This window comes from Lissotriton helveticus, chromosome 9, assembly GCF_964261635.1.
Source record: "Lissotriton helveticus chromosome 9, aLisHel1.1, whole genome shotgun sequence".
Taxonomy (NCBI): domain Eukaryota; kingdom Metazoa; phylum Chordata; class Amphibia; order Caudata; family Salamandridae; genus Lissotriton; species Lissotriton helveticus.
The window spans coordinates 740,407,857-740,427,978 of record NC_136070.1 but is presented as its reverse complement, the minus strand read 5'-3'; the positions used below and the strand labels follow the sequence as shown (position 1 = coordinate 740,427,978).

General features: G+C 47.2%; 1 protein-coding gene across 1 annotated transcript in view; it reads right to left on the bottom strand.

The window, feature by feature from the left end:
• The window catches only part of LOC144783272 (solute carrier family 22 member 6-A-like), a 758,531-nt gene that overhangs the window by 505,872 nt on the left and 232,537 nt on the right, over positions 1–20,122 (bottom strand). Inside the window, exons 5-6 of the mRNA XM_078662336.1 lie at positions 12,540–12,708; positions 12,032–12,152 (exon numbers count right to left, since the gene is read on the bottom strand). Coding sequence (XP_078518462.1) covers positions 12,032–12,152; positions 12,540–12,708 — 290 coding nt within the window. The remainder of the gene's footprint in view (positions 1–12,031; positions 12,153–12,539; positions 12,709–20,122) is intronic.

Here is a 20,122-nt window from a genome sequence, read left to right as displayed (position 1 = left end):
AAGACTCGAAGGAAGGGGCTCCTAGGCCTCCCTGGGTGGTTGTCAGTTGCAGTGTCCTTAGTGCTATTCTGTGCCTGCCCGATCCCCATATGAGTGTACGCAGGAGGGAGTCAAGATCGCGGAAAAAGGCCCTGGGTGGGATGACCGGAAGTTTCACGAAGTGGTACAGGAGGCGGGGGAGCATGATCATTTTAGCTAGAGCTACACGACCGATCGGGGGAGTGGAAGCTTGGACCAAAAGCTGACCGCCGAGCGGATGCCAGCCAGCGCCCTGCAATGGTTACCCTCGAATAGATTGGTCGGGGAGTGGTAGAGACGGATCCCGAGGTATCGGGGGGCCTCCGCTGTCCAGGACATTTTCTGTGTCCCCACCCAGATGTCGCAAGGAGGCATGTCCGGATGAAAGGGGTAAACTGTGGATTTGTCCCAGTTGACTCGGAGCCCGGAGGCGCTCGCGAAGTCCGTGAGTGCTGACCATATGGGAGTAAGGTCATCCGAGATATCTCTAACATAAATCAAGAGGTCATCAGCGTACATGGATACACTGTGGGTGACGTCCGCAAGCGGAATACCCCAGTGGGCACCCTCCTGGCGCAATCGAATGGCGAGGGATTCGACCGCGAGGGCAAACAGGAGAGGCGGGAGTGGGCAGCCTTGCCTCGTACCCTTCTGCACCGCGAAGGTCGCAGAGATGTGTTTCCCTATTCGAACCCGTGAGGTAAGGTTCGTGTACAGAAGCTGTGTGTACGCTGTGAGGACCGGGCCGATGTTGAGCCGGCGCAGGACGGAGAACAGGTACGGCCAAGTGAGGGTGTCAAACACCTTCTCAAGGTCTAGGATGAGGCAGGCGGAGCGTGGAAAAAGATTTTTCGCTTGGTCCTGTACGTGAAAAATACGACGAATGTTCTGGGATGTGTTCCGGCCGGGGACGAACCCGCATTGATCCGGGTGTACTAGAGGGCGTATAATTTGAATATATCTATCGGCCAATATTTTCCCTAGAATTTTACAGTCAGCCGACAGAAGTGTGATGGGGCGATACGATGACATAAGTTGTGGATCCCGGTGTGGTTTTAGAAAGGTCACTATGACAGACTCCGGCAGGGATTGGGGTAGCGTCCCATGTTCGAGGGCAGTCGCGAACATCGAAGTTAGTTGCGGTACCAGTAATGGGGAGAATGTGGTATAGTATTCCAGCGGAAGCCCGTCTAGGCCAGGGGCCTTTTGACGGGATAGGGCGCGTATCGCGTGGGTGACATCTGTAGACGTTATCGCAGAGTCCAGTGTCTGTTTGGTAGCGTCCTTGATCGTAGGTAATGTCAATGGGTCAAGGAAGAGGTGCACCGAGGATTGGGAGATTATGTGTGGGGCATGGTATACCGCCGCATAATACTGTTGGAGCGCTAGGAGGATATCGTGTTGGGAACGCGCTAGGGTAGCATCAGGGGCGAGGATGTCTGTGATTGGTCAGATCTCGGTGTCTTGGCGCACCAACCAGGTGAGCATGGTGCCGGTCTTATCTCTATCTTTATGTACTCGGGCAGCGTATGCCCTAAAATTGTATTTGCGGAGGTCGGCACAAGCCGTCTGATAGGCCGTTTTAGCCTCCGCCGTGAGTGCACCATGCTCCTCGGAGAGGTCGTCCCGCTTGGTGACCATGGCGAGATGTTGTTCCGTTTTGGTGAGCGCCTGTTCTAGTGTCCGCCGAACCCCGGTGATTTGCTTGATGCATTCCCCACAAGCCACCACCTTGAAGGCATCCCACTCCACCAATAGGGATGAAGCGGTGCCCGCATTGTGGGCACAAAAGTCTTGTATGCTTTGCGTGTGTGCGTGTTTAAAGACCTGGTCCATCAGACACTCCCAAGGGAGCCGCCAGGTGGGGACTGGGGGGTGTGGGGAGCGCCAGCTGAGTCGTAGGATGTGGGTGTCATGATCCGAAATGATCCTACCCAGGTAATCCGTGGAGACCACTCTAGGGAGGATCGGCGCGGAGCAGAGGAATCTGTCAAGGCGCACCCGTAAGTTGTGGGGAAGGAATACAAGCGGGTGTGTGGGTGAAGGTGTCGCCATGCGTCTGTGAGAGCCCAATGCAGGGTCCAAGCGCGGAACTTCTCCGTCTGCTTATGAGCTGGGGAGCGCTGGGGCGGGGGGTGTGAGCGATCCAGGGTGGTGTCGAGTGTGCAGTTGTAACCCCCTCGAGAAGCCAAGGGGTAGAGGTGAACTGGGCTAAAATTCCCGTGAGGTGGTCCCAGAATTTGTCCTGCTCTATGTTTGGGGCGTAAATGCTACCCAGGAGGACTGCTTGGCCATCGAGGAGCCCCTCGAGTAGGGCATATCTGCCCTCCTTATTGACCACCCGGTGAAGTTCTCGGAAGGGGGTCCCTGGCTTGACCCATATCAGGGCGCTCCGTGCAAACGCGGAGTAAGACATCGCGCAGATTGTGCCGCGCCATTTTGCCTGTAATCTGCCCACCTCGGTGCTGGTAAGGTGGGTTTCCTGTAGGAACGCCATCCCTGCAGTCTGACGTTTGATGTAGGAGTACACAGAGTAGCGTTTCGGTGGTGTGTGTAGGCCCTGGACATTGAGTGTGAGGACGTTAATGTCCGATTGTGATGCCCCCATCATCTGATATGCGCACTATAGGGGGAAAGCACCCATGTGATCCGCCAGGAGTAATGACAGGGTAGTGTGTGCACGCTGATACGCACCATGCTTTAAACGGGGTGGGACCATAGTGAACCGGGGAAGAAACTGGGGATGGGAAACTGTCCCAATACATAGGACATGTCACCGGTGGCGACATATCCAAACGAATACCCTGCTAGGGGGTGGGTATACCAAGAAACTGCGGGGGCGGCAGCTTGTGTACTTGCGAGGCTGTGCGCGAATCGGGCCTGTGAAGGAATGGTGAATGTTGCGCGTTAGCCAACATTGTACATTGGTGGCAGGAGAACCGTGTTAAGGGTGAAGCACATCTGTGTGAGCTAGATGTCCACAAGGACGGTAATGAGACACAGTCACTTCAAGGATCCACCCGATTGTCCATCTAGGATAGCGTCCGCTGTTTGTGGGGTGACCAGAGATGGGGTGGTGGAACACCGCCGGAAAGAGTGCCATCACTATCGTTGTCTCCCTCCGACGAGAAGATGTGCGGAGGCCGAGTAATATCCTGCATGAGGGACAATGCCTGTAGATCGATGACAGCCTGTAGGGCGTCTCGGCGTTCCCGCATGATCTGTGTCAAGTCCGGGGAGTCCAAAGGGGAGGAACCAGTCCCGCCGGCGGTTTCCCGGCGCGAGCATCTCAAGCCGCGTCTGCTGGATCTTGCCGGTTTGGGATTGGGGTGGCGTTGGATCTCTGCCCTGGACTGCAAGGGGCAGTGTATGTCCACCCAATCCTGCGCCTCCTCCACGGTGGTGAAGAAGATGGCGGTGCCTTTGTGTAGGATCTTGAGGCGCGCTGGATAGAGCAGGGAGTATTGAACGTTGTTCGCCTGGAGGCGCCTCTTGACATCGAGGAAGGAGGAACGATGTTGTTGGACGGCACGTGCGTAATCTGGAAAGATCATGATCTGGCTGTTTTCCACTTACAAGGGACCCGCCGACTGGGCCGCTCAAAGTACTGCGTCACGGTCACGGAAGTGAAGGAATTTTGCAAGCATCGGTCTCGGGGGGGGTCCCGGTTTCGGTTTCCTGTTCGGTACCCTGTGGGCACGTTCTATGGAGAAGAACGCAGTGCAGTCATCGGCTGGGGTCATCAAGGGTTTGTACTGGGAGATGATATCTTCAAAACTTTTTAGGACCACTCCCCCACTTTCACTAACAGGGGTGTTTATGGAGTTCAAGGATGGAACTTGTTTCGAGACATTCTGGGACGACATAACGAAGCCACTGGATAGGAAACTTTATTTTCAATTGAGAATCGGCAGTATACCTGTCAGATCTTTCACACCCAGATGGTCTAATGGTGGAAGTAGCTCTTGTCCATCTTGCCTAGATCCTAAAGAAACAGTTAGCCACTTACTCCTTGTGTGTCCGGCTTACTCTGCCCCGCGCAGAGTTTGGCTGCGACCCATGGCTAAATTGTTAGGCACTCGGAGTGGAATTGTGGCTACTAGAATCATCTGTACAAACCCAAGCCCTGTAATATATATAGCTGTGGCGAACTTTTTAGGATGGGCCTGGATCATTAGAAGCAAAAATGTAAAGGGATAGGTTTTTGAAAATGCACTTTATACCTGAATAGTTGATGTATCTTAACCTGATGATTTTTAATTATTACTGTAATGAATTTCTTGTTTTAATGTTCTGTGTAAATTCGAATTCTATTTTATATAATACTTTTTATTTGTAATGCTTTTATGACTATGTCGAATAAAGCTTGTTTGACTGACTGACTGATTTAATCCATGTTTCCATGTATTCCAAGGTGTGGAGGCCCTCAATGCCTTCCGGCAGGCCCAGGACGCGAATGTTGCAGCGGCGAGAATGGCCTTCCAAATTGTCCGCGCGCCCCTCCAGGGCCGCCATGCGATGCAGGACTCCTGTAGTGTCGTTTGCTGTGCTCTGACCGTGGGTTGCAGATCACCTAATGTCTTTTCCCCGTCCTTCACTTTATCCGCAAGTTTCCTGTGATCGTCGCGAATCAGGCCAATGTCCGTGGTCAGGGTGCCGAGTCTCTCCTCCATGGAGAGCCGGGACAGTTCAATGGCCGCCAGTACCTGATCGAGTTTTGCCGAAAGAGTGGGGTTGGCAGGCGGCGCGGTAGATTGCGACCATGCCCGCGTGTGTGGCATATTTTCGGGGGCAGTCTCGGGCACTAGGGTGGGCTGTGTGCCCTTGGGTTTCCCCATGGTGGCGACGTCCGAGGTGATCTCCCGGTGAAGATCGTGGGGTAAGTGGAGGCGCCCCACACGTGCTTCGTTCGGGCCAACAGGGGTAGGGCGCAAGTCGCTGCTCTGTAGGTATGCGCCGTCCACAGTGAAAGGAGGATCCAACGAGGAGCGGTATGGTGCAACCTCCGCCTGCGAGGAGAGGTCCAGAGGCGGTGTTCCCTCCACAGAAAGACAATGCGGGAGGCACAGGGGGTCCCGCAGGTCCCACAACCTCGTGAAGGGAGCAAGGTGGTCAGCGGGATTCAGGGTGGGCACTTCGATGGAGCGCACCAGAGTCAGGCAGCCACTGCAGAGGGGAGAAGAGCCGGCCACCCAATGGGGCCCCCCCAGCGGGCCACCGCAGAAGGCACGACAACTGGCATACAGGCGTACAGGTGACCTCGAGGAGCGGCCGCGGAAGAACCTCACTGCTCGTCCCGATCAGGCGCCATCATAGGGTCAGGCACATTGGATATTGAAGCAGCTGCAGGGGATCAGCGGTAGTCCAGACTCAGGAGTGGGGGCCCCCAAGGCACACCGCCCGCCGCACGCACCTGATCCAGGAGGGAGATCGCCAGGCAGCACTCTGTTGTAGGGACTCCACGCCGGGAGCCGGGTACACAGTAACGATGTAGTCGTGGCAAGTCAGAGTCCCACAAGGCAGGAGGCAGGTCCCCGCTGGAGGGATGTGTCTCGTGGGTGGTCGCAGCAGCCTCCGACGTCCCCCAGTAAACTCCACCGTGCAGAGGATGCTGTTAGGAGGCGGCCGGGGACAGCCAGCTCAGAATCACCGGGACGCGGCAGCCATTTTGGGATCTGGCACGCGCCTCCGGCGATAATACGTCCCCGTCTTCTGTGGCCGTCAGCGAGGGTGCACGGGATGTAGGGGGTCAGTTGCGGTCCAATCCCCGGAATGGGGCACCAGTTCTCCGCGCCTGCAGCCAGCACCCAGCCCGGGAGGGAGATGGCCAGATAGCACTCCGGTGCAGGGGTCGCGCGCCGGGAGACGGACACACCGCCACGGCGGGGCTGCACCGAGTTTAAGCCCCAGGGGGCAGGAGGCAGGTCCCCTACAGTAGTTTCCGATGTCCCGCACAGCCGCCGCCGAGCAGGGGAGAACTTCAGATGACGGCTAGGGACAGCCGGCTCCCACTCATCGGGTCGCGGCCGCCATCTTGGGCTCCGGCGCGTTCCTCCGGTGAAAGTGAGATTATCTCCCCTCTCCCGTGGCCGCCAGTAAGGATGTTCGGGCCACGGTGCTCTGTCGGCCACCAGGTATGTTCCGGCCTCTAATTCTGACAGTGATGGCCCGCCGCGACCACTGGAAACGGGCAGGATGTGGGCCCGATCGCGGAGCCTCAGCAAGTCACAGCCACCATCGTGGCTAGCCTAGCCACGCCCCAACACCGGCACTAAATGACCTAATACTTGCCGCAAGTCTCAACAACGGTAAATCACCTTTTGGAGCCAAGGAAGAGCGCAGAGTAAACACAAGATGGTCAAAGGAGAAAAAATGTTACTTAATCAAATCGGCAGCAAGCGCCGCTTCAAAGGAAGTGCCGACCAGTAAATCGTTCTCCAAAATAAGCGAGGCGAACCTGATTGAAATTCTGGAATCATTAGAAGGGATGGGACAGGAAAAGGATTATCAAACTCCCAGCCCAAGGGAAAGTAGCCAACAAAGAAGAGCAAAATTGGTTTCTTCGACTCCCTTAAGCCCCCAGGGCAAACAAGACGTTCAGTATTCAGAGCTACCAGAGGCTGGTCATAGCCCTATAACAATCAAGCAACCAATTCTCTCGTCACCCATAACCATCTCCTCTGGAAATGGGTCAAGCTCCGGGTTGGCCGCCCCGGCGAAGCACATCGAAGACAACTACAACATGCAATGGGCTCAAACTCTGATCCATACCCTAGAACAATCTATAAAAGTACTAAACTTTCAATCAGATAAAATGGATGTGCAAATCGACCTTATTAACCTCATTGCCACTCACATGTCTGGAGTAAATACAAAATTAGATCTAATAACATCGTTATTAACAAAAAGAGAATCCTTGGATCAGCAAAGAGACAAAAACATTCAACTAGCCTCATGCTACTGCGGCCCAAAAATTGAGAAACTGGCAACCCTTCCGGAACTTTTGAAAGACGTTCTAGGGGCAGCAAAACATTCTTTCAACAATCATTGCCATGGAACATCTCAAAAATCTGTCGCTCAAGAGCCAACTGATTATCTCCTCAAAGCCAACAACGAGGGACCAAAAAATACCAACAAAGTATCAACAAAATTAGAATTTGTGACCAAACTAAATCAAAGCGAAGAACAACTAGCGGCCCTACAGCCAACAGAAATGGTGGGAGGCAAACCAACAAAACGGGAAAGAAAGTGTGTGAGGAAAGCCAGGCTCAAATATAATAAACAAACTAGCCCTGCCCTGGTCAAATTATTTCCACTCTTCGCAGCAAAACCATCTGTGGAAAGGGAAAAAACACTACCCTCCTCGCCCGAGGTAGGATCACTTGAAAGTGACCAAGCCCACTGCATCCAGATCTCCTTCTCAAAGAGTCAGGGCTTTAGTCATAATGCCAAACCTCAAATTTCCCCTCAAACCAATCAAGGCGGCGGAAGCCCACCATTAGAGGACAAAGCAATCAAAAATGTAACCCCGACCGTGCAGCAACAAAGCAAAATAACATCATCTGACAAGGAAGAGGGTGATGCAGCACACAGAAAGAATTGTCAATCAATGGGAAACAGAAGCCCAAGTAGCATCAAAACAGCAGACACTCAACAATGCCCACTTCAATAAGCACTAATAATTAAGGGGCCTGACGTAGAAAAGCATAATCATCCTTCGGTGAAAATGTTGGAAGCTCCAATGTTATTCAACCCTCAAAACCTCCCCAAATTCATCATTGTAACAATAAGGGGAGAGGATCGTCACTGTAAGCTTCTTAACCAGGATCAAGTAGAGCCAAGAACAGGGAACGTGGCCCAAAAATCATCAGGAACACCAAACGCCAGGTTAGAGGTGCCAACCACACATACGGCAGAAGATGCCCAACTAACTGACATCTTCCTCTGTTCGTGGAACGTTCATGGCTTCAGGGACATGGGACAAGATCAAGAAACAGTATAATTCTTTATGCAACAACAAATAATTATGCTCCAAGAAACATGGAATATGGGGGCAAGTTCAATACCTGGTTTCATTAAACATCACCGCCTGGCAGAAAAACATTCAAATTATGGCCATCCGAGGGGGGGCTTATCAACCTTCATCACGCAAAAATTGAACTGGGCAACGGAAGAACTAGATACGGGGGCAAATTGGATCAAAGTGATCAAGGTAAACAGCAAGGATCCAACCAGACAACTCTTTTTAATCAACGTTTACATCCACCCAGAGAGAAAAAAGCAGAAGGGTAAACATCTAACCCTAATAAAGTTATTAAAGTCATTGCAGAAAAGCCACGTGAATACCCAAATAGTGATCTCAGGCGACTTTAACAGCAACCTTCTAACGACTGAATGGGGAAGAAACAGTAAATCCTCCCAGGGTGCGACCGAGCTTGTTTGTAAACTAGCAGCACTCGACATGACAATCATGTACGGTAAAGCTCGGGGAGATTTGGCAGCCGCGGCAACATATCTGAGCGGAAAGGTCGCTTCAACAATAGACTACATAATAATCAGCAATAACCTGCTTCCACAAATCAACAACTTTAGAATTATCCCACGAGCTGAAAGTGACCATCTTCCGTTGAGTCTGAACATGAAGAACAAAACAAAAATCGCTCAGAAGTACAATACCATCATGCAGCCGCCAGAAACGTTCAATCTTCGCAAACTAAAATGGCGAGGAGTGGCCCCACAATCCATTCAGGAGAAAGTCAAGGCTTTCAAAGAAATCCAAGGCCCCGTACCAGAACAAGTTCACGTAATCCACTGGGAGTGATTGGCAGAGTTTTTGGTCTTAAATTTCCCAGCTACCACGGGACGGATTTCGACAAACGTCACCAGAAGGGATCCGTGGTTCAATCTAGATCTCAAAATGCAAAAAAGAGAGATCGCGAGAGAAGTGCGACGTTTATCTCGAGTTGGAGAAAAGTGTTCAAAACAAGAAAAAACAAAGTTGCACGCATTAAGGCGCACGTACAGGAGGAACCTGGAAAGAGCAAAAACAGCGCATAAAGCGTCCATTTGGCTGCAACTATTATCTGCCAGCAAAAGATCCAACAGCAGAGACTTCTGGGCATAGTAAACACGTTAACATCTGGTCCAACAATGCAGCAAGAGACAGGAATTAGTGCTGATACATGGATTGCCCATGTGAAAACCCTGTTTCACAAATCTACGATGGGTCCAGAACAATTATCTCATGGGCCAGACCATGAACAGAAGAAAGTCCAAGCCTCACCCACTCCGGTCTCTGTAGTAGACTCTACATCCCAATTGAATTCTTTAATCAATGAGCCAAACCCCCTGACAAACGTGAAAGAGTTAAGTGGTCTCATAAGGAAACTAAAGTCTCAGGGAGCGGCCGGCCGAAACGGTATACCGAATGCAATTTTTAGGAGTAACCCAGAGATGTTGTCTTCCATCCTCACCCCAGTCTTCAATGAGATTTATTCGAAGTCCAACATCCCGGCTTCCTGGAGGGGGACCATCATCCACCCCATATTCAAAAAGGGAGATTGCTGTAAGCCGGGAAACTACGGACTAATCTCACTGATTGACGTTGAAGGAAAATTGTATGCTTCGTGCCTGCTAATCCAGTTGCAAGGTTGGATGGAGGAAAAAACATCATTCCCTAATTCCAGACAGGATTTAGGCAAGATATGGGTACTCTATCCAATCTTGCAACTCTAGCACTTTTGACGGAACAAGCGCAAAGAAGGATACTCTGCCTGTTCGCCTGTTTTGTGGACATTAAATCAGCATTCGACAGAGTGAGCAGGAGTCACCTATGGAATATACTTAACAGATGGGGCTTGCCGAACATACTGCTCAACGCTATTATCACTCTGTACACAGATACCTGGGCAAGAGTCAAGCTGGGAAACGGGTTGAGTACTACTGCAAGTATTCACACACAAAGTGGACTAAAACAAGGCTGTGTTCTGGCCCCCAGCCTTTTTAACCTGTATTTATCGGACATAGCTCCATATATTGAAAATCCAGACTGTGAACCCCCTGAAATTAGCCAACAAGCCGGTTGCAATCCTTCAATATGCGGACGACATAGTCTTGCTGAGCCAAACCCCAGTGGGGTTACAGAGATCAATAAACAACCTGGTATCCTATTTGGACAAAGAACAGCTGGAGATAAATAAGGAGAAAACAAAAATCGTCCGCCTAGTCGATAGCAGAAAATTAAAGTTTAATTGGATGGTCAATGGGGCTAACGTCGAAGAAAAAAGTTCATACAAATACTTGGGCATAACAATCGGGCAAGGTACAATTCATAAAGAACATAAACTGGCCCTTAAAGCTAAGGCCCAATCACTGATATACGCCTATAGACTAATACTTAAAAAATTGGACTGCCCGAACTATTCCCACTTGCTAAAAGTAATGGCTGCTCAAATCCAACCCAGTCTGTCCTACGGCTTGGTCCCTTGGTGTGGCAAGGACTCGCACCTACAGAATGAGTTACAGTCAAGAATTTACAAAGCAGTTTTTGATCTGTCGAAATGTGCCTCGCCCGCCCACGTCAGACTGGAATTTGGTCTCCAGCATCAGAAATACAGGGGAATGAGTAACTTCATAAAATGTTGTCATACTCTCCGCTCCTTCGACTCAGGCACTCTGAACAGTCTTTGCTGGGACGAAATTAAGTCTCAGATGGAGCAGGAAACGCCAAACTCCTGGGGGACCTTCCTGAGTACCTCTCTGTTCAAGATGGAACTGCAACCAGCATGGGACAAAGCGATGGATAGGGCATCCTTCAACAAAACAGTAAATGTCGCGGCCCAAAAAAATCTCTCCTGGAGGATAAAACGGCGCTTATCAGGAGGCGGCATGGATGGACAGTTATAAAATCGTACAGGTTCTTAAAGCCTCAAGCTTATTTAGCTGCCCATTTCAGCTCTTATCTAAATTCGTGTTTTTTAAAGTTTAGAATGGGTGTTCATGACTCCAAGGACCTATATCCCTCATGGAAACCAGCTTTTAGTTCAGAATCATGTCGACTATGTGGATTTAAAAAAGAAACCTTAATCCACTTGCTATGTGCCTGTCCAGCCATGAGAGACAGTATCTGAAAGCTATCTTTAACGAACTGAACATTCGGTCCAGCTGGCAAGCAGTGGTACGCTGGTTGGAAGGCTCATCATGTTTTCTGGCTTGCCGAGGAGTCAAATCCATGAATCTTGTCAATAGTTTCCTATTGCAAGCTGAGGAAGACTAAATATAAACTTATGTAAAATCACCCCACACCCTTTTTTAGGGGGTATATATATTAAAAAAAGAGAAACTTTTGTTACGCTGGTTTTAAAACTGTCAAAGTACTATTTTAATAATTGAATTTTATAGACATGTAATTTTTGTAAGACAAAACATTGATGCATTTCGATCTTTTTATCTCATGATAATCTTAGTTGTTTGTGCAGATGTATTCCATTTCTCTAGGGGGTTTTGTAATGATTTTAATTAATCAAACAATAAACTTGAACTTGAGTACAAGCAAGGCCAGGTTTTTATTTTTGATGCGGGAGACGGTATATGTCAAGGATGGTGGGGGTGGGTGGAGGACGGCCAAATATTTCGTAGGGGGCAAGAGTTGGGGATGTGAGACTGGTGTTACTGTGAGTGTGATGGAAGATAGTGGAGTGTGGCAAAGGCTAGACTAAGTGGATAAAGGAATAGGAATGATTATAGGGGTTGGGAGGTGGGGTTCAGCAGAGGCTAAAGGTGGTAGTGGGATTACTGAGATTAAGGGCCCAGGTGATTGTGGGAAGCAATAAGGCTCTGAAATGGTGGGATGGGAAAAGGTTTATGTAGGATGGTGTTTGAAGGCATAAAAGGAACGAAACAAGAGTAGTGGCATACTCTCCTGTGATTCGAAGAGCCTTGCCTTTTCAGTATCTGGATCTGTACAGCAGGTCTTCCTCTGTCACTCTATTTTCCTCTTCAGAAGTAGACTCACCTCTAATGTGATGTCATTCACTACTGCCTTCCGATTTAGCTTTGCCAGTCGTTTAAGGTTCCTCAAGGCACCCTCGGGCTTGTTGTTCATCGCAAGCCAACGCACAGATTCTGGTACCCACCTGTGCAAGGGGAGAAATGAGAAGCCCAATTTGTTCTGTAATATAGCTTACAATCTGCAATAGTTTCATGTCTCACCAGAAGACTGAATGCTTTGCTCTGGAAGTAAAAAGGATAAGAGAGCATGTATGCCTCTACAATTGCAGACTTGGAATAAAAACGCCTTTACCATCACCAATCTCTGCACTGTACTGCCCTCACCTCCACTAGGCCATATGTGGCATAGTCACCTTGGGGTACCAACAGGTACATGAACACAGAGTGCATTTTCCCTACCAACATTTACTTACACTGCTGTAACCTGGTCACAGCACTCACCAGCCTACTCACTTTCTAGGGATATAACATTACAACAACGTTTGATATAGTATTGTTAGCTGATTACTTACCAGATCCAGAGGAAGAAACAGATACATGGCAAAGAGACAGCAATTTGGAGCCAGTGCCACTCTCGAATACTATATGCTGCTCCCGCCAAGAAGAGCTGTCCCAGCGTAGCTGAACAGCCTGTGATCAATGACACAATGGGACGGTATTTGGTGGGAGTCCATTCAAGACCTGAGAGAAAGGAGAAAAATAATGAGTAAGGCCCACCAAGGAGAATCTGCATGTGCATATTGTGAATGGGGGAAGGCTAGGGTCTTGTCTGAACTCTGGTCTACAAGTTCCAACACAAAACAATTTGTTGGCTGCCAAAATTGATAGGGAATTTATTGGAGAACAATGGGAAGAACAAGTAACACTGGAAACGGGAGGCGATTGTGTGAGGTCAGTAAGTGGCTTTACATCCTCCGATAATTCTGTTTATATAATCTCAGATCTCTCTCAATTTGTGTCACATGAAAAGGCTGTGATTGTGAAGTAGGTGTCCTCCAAGTTTAAAAAGAAGCACCAAACATGGGGTGGCACCCAGGCTTTCTCATTCATAAAGTCAGAGTTTTGCAACGGTTTTGCTGGTCACTTTCCTCACTACCTCTGGAGTCTATTATTAGTTTCAACTAATGGTTCTCAACACATACCAGGTCCTTGACCTCACATCAATTTTAGTTGTTTTGCAAGTCTCATGTTCTTAAAATGAATCTTATTATAATATGTGGTAAGATGCTAAGTACTGGTTTGATATATATATATATATATATATATATTACCTACTGGCGGTCGCCAGTAGGTATATATAGTTAGGATTTTTTCTCTATGGGTTTTTTGAAAATTCTATGTCTAATAACTTTGCCGTTTGTGGACGGAATTGGCTGAAATTTTCAGGAAAATGGCACATTTTGTTTCTGAGCAGCCTTTGAAAATTTGGGGGGGGTTCGTCAAGGGGGGGCCGAGAAAAAAGGGGGGTCCCAAAACGCGTTTTTCCCATGTTAATTTCCATAGGGCGGTTGGCCTCACTTTTAGCCCGAACGGCTGAATGGATTTGCACGAAACTTGGCAAAATTGTAGGGACTGGTAGCCCGATGTGCCTTTTGTAGGTCTCAATATATGTGCTCCAGTGGATTTTGAGAAATTAACGTTTAAAAAAAGATATATATCTGTAAGCGCGGACCAGGCAGCGCACTGGTTCGCGGACTTTTCGCGCAACGGAGCTTTGTGAAGCGAAGCTGATTGGTTCTCCGGCGTCTGTCAACATTCCAAACAGTCCGTAGCGGCCGCCATCTTGTCTCTCGGTAGGATCGAGAGACAAGAGGAGGTCAAAACAAAGGGGGAAATAACTATAAGGGGGCATAGTAGATCCTCGCTGACCCCCTAGGTTTGATGTGGAGGTTTTAAAAGGGCCCCGCGGGGCAAAAAAAAATAATAATAATAATAATCGAACGGCTGAATGGATTTGCACGAAACTTGGCAAAATTGTAGGGACTGGTAGCCCGATGTGCCTTTGCTAGGTCTCAATATATGTGCTCCAGTGGATTTTGAGAAATTAACGTTAAAAAAAAAGTATATATCTGTAACAGCGCACCGCTTCGCGTACTTTTCGCGTTACGGAGCTTTGCGAAGCGAAGCTGATTGGCTCTCCGGTGTCTGTAAACATTCCAAACAGTCCGTAGCGGCCGCCATCTTGTCTCTCGGTAGGATCGAACAGCTGAATGGATTTGCACGAAACTTGGAAAAATTGTAGGGACTGGTAGCCCGATGTGCCTTTGCTAGGTCTCAATATATGTGCTTCAGTGCATTTTGAGAAATTAACGTTCAGAAACAAGATATATATCTGTAACAGCGCTCCGCTTCGCGGAGATAAAATTATATGTGTATTACCTAGCTGTTGCTTTTGTTGATTATTTTTTATTTTTTTTTATTTTTTAAGGATTGTTTATTGTGTTTCATAATTTATTAAACTTTCTAACGCGGCGCGTCATATGACGCATTACGCGACAACGCAGGTCCAGAATATAGTCAAAATGTCTCCACCAACCAGCGGACGGCACACAACCCCTTTCAGCAGGCTAAATAGTTCTGTTAAATGACAACAGAAGGGACAGGCAACAAGAACCATCAGTCAAAGAGGGGAGGGCAAGTTCTTCTCTACCGGGTGACGTTGGAGCGCTACCGGAACTGATCGAATTGGTAGTCTACAGTGTTTCTGGATGTTTCAGACTGAAGCTGGCGTTAGCATGAGAGCACCACCATTTCGTAGCTCCGTCGTGGCCATTCCACGAGCAATCATGCTAGGCGCTCCCCACCAGAAGCCTGCGGGAGTCGGGGGCCCCCAAGACTTTTGTAGAATCTTCAAGGATGAGGGGACGCTTTCGAGAATGGAGCCCAAGCTCTAGCAGACAAGCGTCCGAGTTCCAAGGTGTCGCAGGCCCATTTAGTGGACCACGCCCAAATCTGAAGAGATGGCCGCCATTTTGAGAGTCCTGTGGCAGCCGCCTATCGCTGCACCGCAAGAGCGGGAGCAACTCAAGTACATGGTGAGCGAGACGCTGTAGTCGAAAGAGCGGGCGGTAAACAGCTGAATAGCGGAAGAGGCACAGTGTAGCAAAAGCGGGCTGAATGGCAAATGAAACGGAAAAGGGGTGCGCCACTACAGCGTGTCTTTAGGTGAAACGGATTGTGGGACAAGGTGAAGAATGGAAGAGTCACCAAAAGGAAAAAAGTTCCGCTTGACCCCGGGAGCCGGCCACCTATGTCGGGGGCGATCTCAGGCCACACCAGGGCAACACGACTTGGGGAGGGGGCCGGAGCCAAGCGCCCCCTCCGAGTCCGCGACATGACACCGTCCCTCGGGGGCCTCCGTCAAGCGGTTCAGGGTGGCACCGCATCACAACAGCCCCCACTTACTTTAAGAATAGTGAAGATGAAGCAATTGCAAATAGGCTTCAGACAATGTTACAAGCACTCCTCAAAACTTTGAACTTTCAGAGTGCATGAGTTGGGACAGCGAGGGGTGATTTGGTTTCTCGGACTGTTTTTCTGGTCTCTCACCACTGGCACACTTTAACGTTTTCTTGTTTCTAGGACATTAATAGGTTTTATCATTACGTTATGTTATCGTTTCTTTGTTTGTTGTTTAATAAAAGTTCATGTTCATCAGTGGCCTACTGATTTTCGTTTTCCTATTTTTTTCTTTCCAGGTTGTTTCATGGTAAAGTTTCTGTTAACAGGATACAGTGATCACTTCGTTATTATTGCATATGTCCTTTTCACTAGGGGTGCTCTCTGGTCGGGCCAGATGACGTATCTCTAGTAAATGGTCCGGGTGAAAAAGGTGCATCAATCAGTGGGGAGTAGATAGGCATGACAGATTACAACGGGGGAGAAAGGTCCGCATTACGTACCCTTTCACTACTTGCAAAGATTTTCCTACGTTTATTTGCAAACAGGGAATACCTCCAAAAAGAACTAATTCCCAAACAGTCAATGTTCGGACAATCAATCAATCAATGAGGAATGAAATAGGTACGACGTGTTAAAGGCTTGCGTTACCTACCCTTCACTATCTGCAAAGGGAGATAGAATATTCCTATTCTTCCTCGTTTGCAGGTAGAGAAGATCGTTAAGAGAATTAACTTCGAACAATTCAATGCTCGATTGAAACAATCAACAAGGGGTACTGTGAACACAAATGAACGCCGCTTATATACATACGCATTGCTATTTTCAACAGGTTGTTCCTAATGTTTCTATTTTAGCGAGGTCAAAAGAGATCCCATTAGTGGCCTACTGATTTTGCTCGATTCCTTTTGTTTTTTTACACGATTTTTCGCTATCTGCAAAGACTAAACAGAGTATTGCGACTCTGTGCTTGTTTGTAAATAGAGAATGAACCAAAGAGAACAATCAATCAAATGGAGAGAGAAGCAGGCACGACGGATTACAAAGGGGGAAAGGGCTGCGTTAACTACCCTTCACTATCTGCAAAGAGAGAGTACTCCTAATAGAAATGAGGGGTGGGGGGCAGCAATCAAAGCAGATCAGTGTGCATAAACACGAAAAAAAAAATTCTTACCACGTACTTGACATTCGACAGCTTATGATATTTGCTATTAAAAAACCATTGAAATTCACTGAAAAAAACCATAGGTTATAGACCATATATAGTTAGGAATTAGCATTTACAAAACCTTGAAAATTCACTGAAAAAACCATAGGTTATAGACCATATATAGTTAGGAATTAGCATTTAAAAAACCTTATTTTACTCACACAAAACCATTGAAATTCCATATATAGTTAGTTGCACTAACTATATATTGCGCACCCGCAATCCACTGCTGATGATGTCACATATTACATCATTCATGACATGGTCAGTGACATCACTGATGACATCACTGATGACATCTCAAATGACATCACTGATGACATCACTGATGACATCTCATTTGACATCAATGACCACATCACTGATGATATCATTCATGTGACAATACAATGCATCTCCTCACATTTTAATATAACCTCTGTTTCACCCAGTGTTAAAAACAGAGTATAATTTTTGAAACCATTGACACACCAATACTAGTTACTACATACGTACTCACTGATTCCTACGTCTACACACACATTCACTCATTCACCCATACAATCATTCATACATACAATCACTCATGTTTACAACACAATCATATGCACTCATACACCTATACAGACACTCACACTCTGCCACTCATCCATGGAGTTACTCACACACCTAGTCAGTCCTGTAAAGAATCAATCACACTTCCATTTTCTACTCTATACAGTTAAACATAGAGCACCTTACGTTTTCAACCATATACTAACACATACTTACTCTCTTATACAATCATTGATACAAGTACACATTGATCTGTACAGAGTCACACACCTCCCAGCCAGCCACACACACACTCAGTCTCCCATGCAAATACTTGGGCAATCAATCAATAACCCATATAGTTACTCATATAGCTACTGATCAACACATGCAGCAGTTTACAGAACAACAGACATAATGATGCACAAATTAAGACAGTTTAGTCACTAACCCATGCACTCAGTGAGACACATTTAATCACTCACTCATACATTCAGTCATGCACGTACTAAATCCTTCGTCCAGACACTTATACATCCACTCATTCTTCAATATGTAAGACATATTTTAACTTTACAGAAACATAGTCACTGGATGTTGTCATCAGTGATGTCATCAGTGATGTCATTTGAGATGTCATCAGTGATGTCATCAGTGATGTCACTGACCATGTCATGAATGATGTAATATGTGACATCATCAGCAGTGGATTGCGGGTGCGCAATATATAGTTAGTGCAACTAACTATATATGGAATTTCAATGGTTTTGTGTGAGTAAAATAAGGTTTTTTAAATGCTAATTCCTAACTATATATGGTCTATAACCTATGGTTTTTTCAGTGAATTTTCAAGGTTTTGTAAATGCTAATTCCTAACTATATATGGTCTATAACCTATGGTTTTTTCAGTGAATATATATATAAATATATATTTTTTTACCACTGGTGTTTTTGCCACTAGGTAGTTATAATTAGGTCTACTTTTCCATAGAAAGAGCTTAATTTCGTTTACTAATAACTTTGGCCCCTTTTGACGCACCTTCACAAAATGTACAAAAAAAAGTTCATCCAATTTCAGATTCTTCCTGGAATGTTTTGGTGTGATCCATTAAGCGGGGGCTGAAAAGAGGGAGTTCCAAAATGGAAAAATCCCTCATGCATTTCTCAAGGCTACAGCAATAACAGTCGAAAGGAAATACACCAAATGTGGCAGGAAACTAGATCTTGATCTGCAGATTGTGCTTTTTGTGATTTGGTGTAAATCAGTTCAGTAGCTTTTGAGAAATAAAAAGGGTGAAGAATAATTGTATATTTTGGCTGTTGGGGCGGGGGAGTCTCTTGAGACTCTTGTGGAAGCGCCAGTTTAAACATAGAAAGTTCTGATTGGCTCAGGGAGCTTTACTTTATTTGAGCTATCTCGCTCCTGTGGGCGTCAGACTCCTTCAAGAGCGAGCGCTCTGATTGGCTGCCAGCTGTATGAGAAAAATATTGCTGGAAGCCATAACAGGACTTAGGGACATAGGACTAGATGTACGAAATTCCAATTCTGCATTTCCTAAATAGTGAATCCTAAGAAATTGCTATTTAAGAAATGCAAAATGGAATTTACAAAAAAGCCGATTTCCTAATAGCGATTCCTATAGAGTAGGAATTGCTATTAGGAAATCGCAATTTGGCAAATGCAAACTCTTTTGTTCTTCTGGGCCTAAGACCTAAAGGTAGGAATTGTTTTGCATTTCCAATTTTTCTATTTCCTAATAGGAAATCACTTTTTTGGGAATTCAAAAACCTTCCTACCTCTGGGCTTAAGGCTCTGGGCCTAAATCAACGGGGGAAAAAATGGTGCTCGTGCAGAGCGCACAATTGCCTGCGGGGCAAGTTTGCACACTATGGCGCAAGAAAAAAATGGTTCTTAGATGCATTTTCTAAAATTGCACATGGTTACCGTCAATGTGGAGTCTACATTAATAGCATTTCCTAAATGCCCCTTTCGCATCTAGGAAATGCTTTGAACATGTGCTTAGGAAAACCCAAATAGGTAATCCCCATTTGCGATTTCCTATTTAGAGAATAGCAAAATGTGATTTCTAATGGATAGAAACTGCATTTTGCGACAGCCTATAGACCTTTGTACATTCTAAAATTCTATTTAGCATTTATTAACAGTCCTAAATAGTTATTCGATCCGTTAAGAAATGCTAAACAGATTCGCACATCTGGCCTCTAGTCCCCTGTCCAGAAGACAGAACAAAGTAAAGATATATGGGGGCAGAGTAGGGATTAACCCTGGGCGGCCAACTGCACTACGCTCGCGAAGTTTGTGTAGTTTGTGCTACTTCGCGCTACGAGAATTGCATGTAGCACAGTGCAAAATCGCGTAGCATAACGTAGTTCCCATTTTTTTGCTCGCTCGCGGTCCTCAACGTCAAGTTGGCAACCGCGAGCGAGCAAAATGACATTCCGGTGAGACTTTTTCCTCGTTCGCGATCAGCAACATCAAGCTGGCGATCGCGAACGAGGAAAATAAACCTCGCGGTGAGATTCTCAACGCGGGGAGGTTAGGTTTCTCATTGCGAGTGGTCGCGTATGTTCGCGACCGCTCGCAATGAGAAACTACCAGTCCGCAGCTCGAGTAAAAATCTACTCGAGCGGCAGAAAACGACAGCTCGCACTGTGCTAGATGCCGTTTTCAATGATTGCACAGTGCCGGATGCGCACTACGCAGTTCGAGTAGCACTACGCGTATCTCGCGTAGTGCGAAGTGCACTTCGCGTAGCTATGGGTAGCACAACAAAGCAAACTAGGGTTAGTAGGGATCCCCTAGGTCACAATGGAGGGTCCTAAAGACATCCCTCTGGAGTCAAAAAGGAAAAACAAAACAGGCAAAATATAATTATTAGCTGCTCCCTGTGGGCGGGAGCAATGCCAGCTCCCTCTGTATGTGGGGAGCTGCCTGGGGCCTTGGGGCTCTGC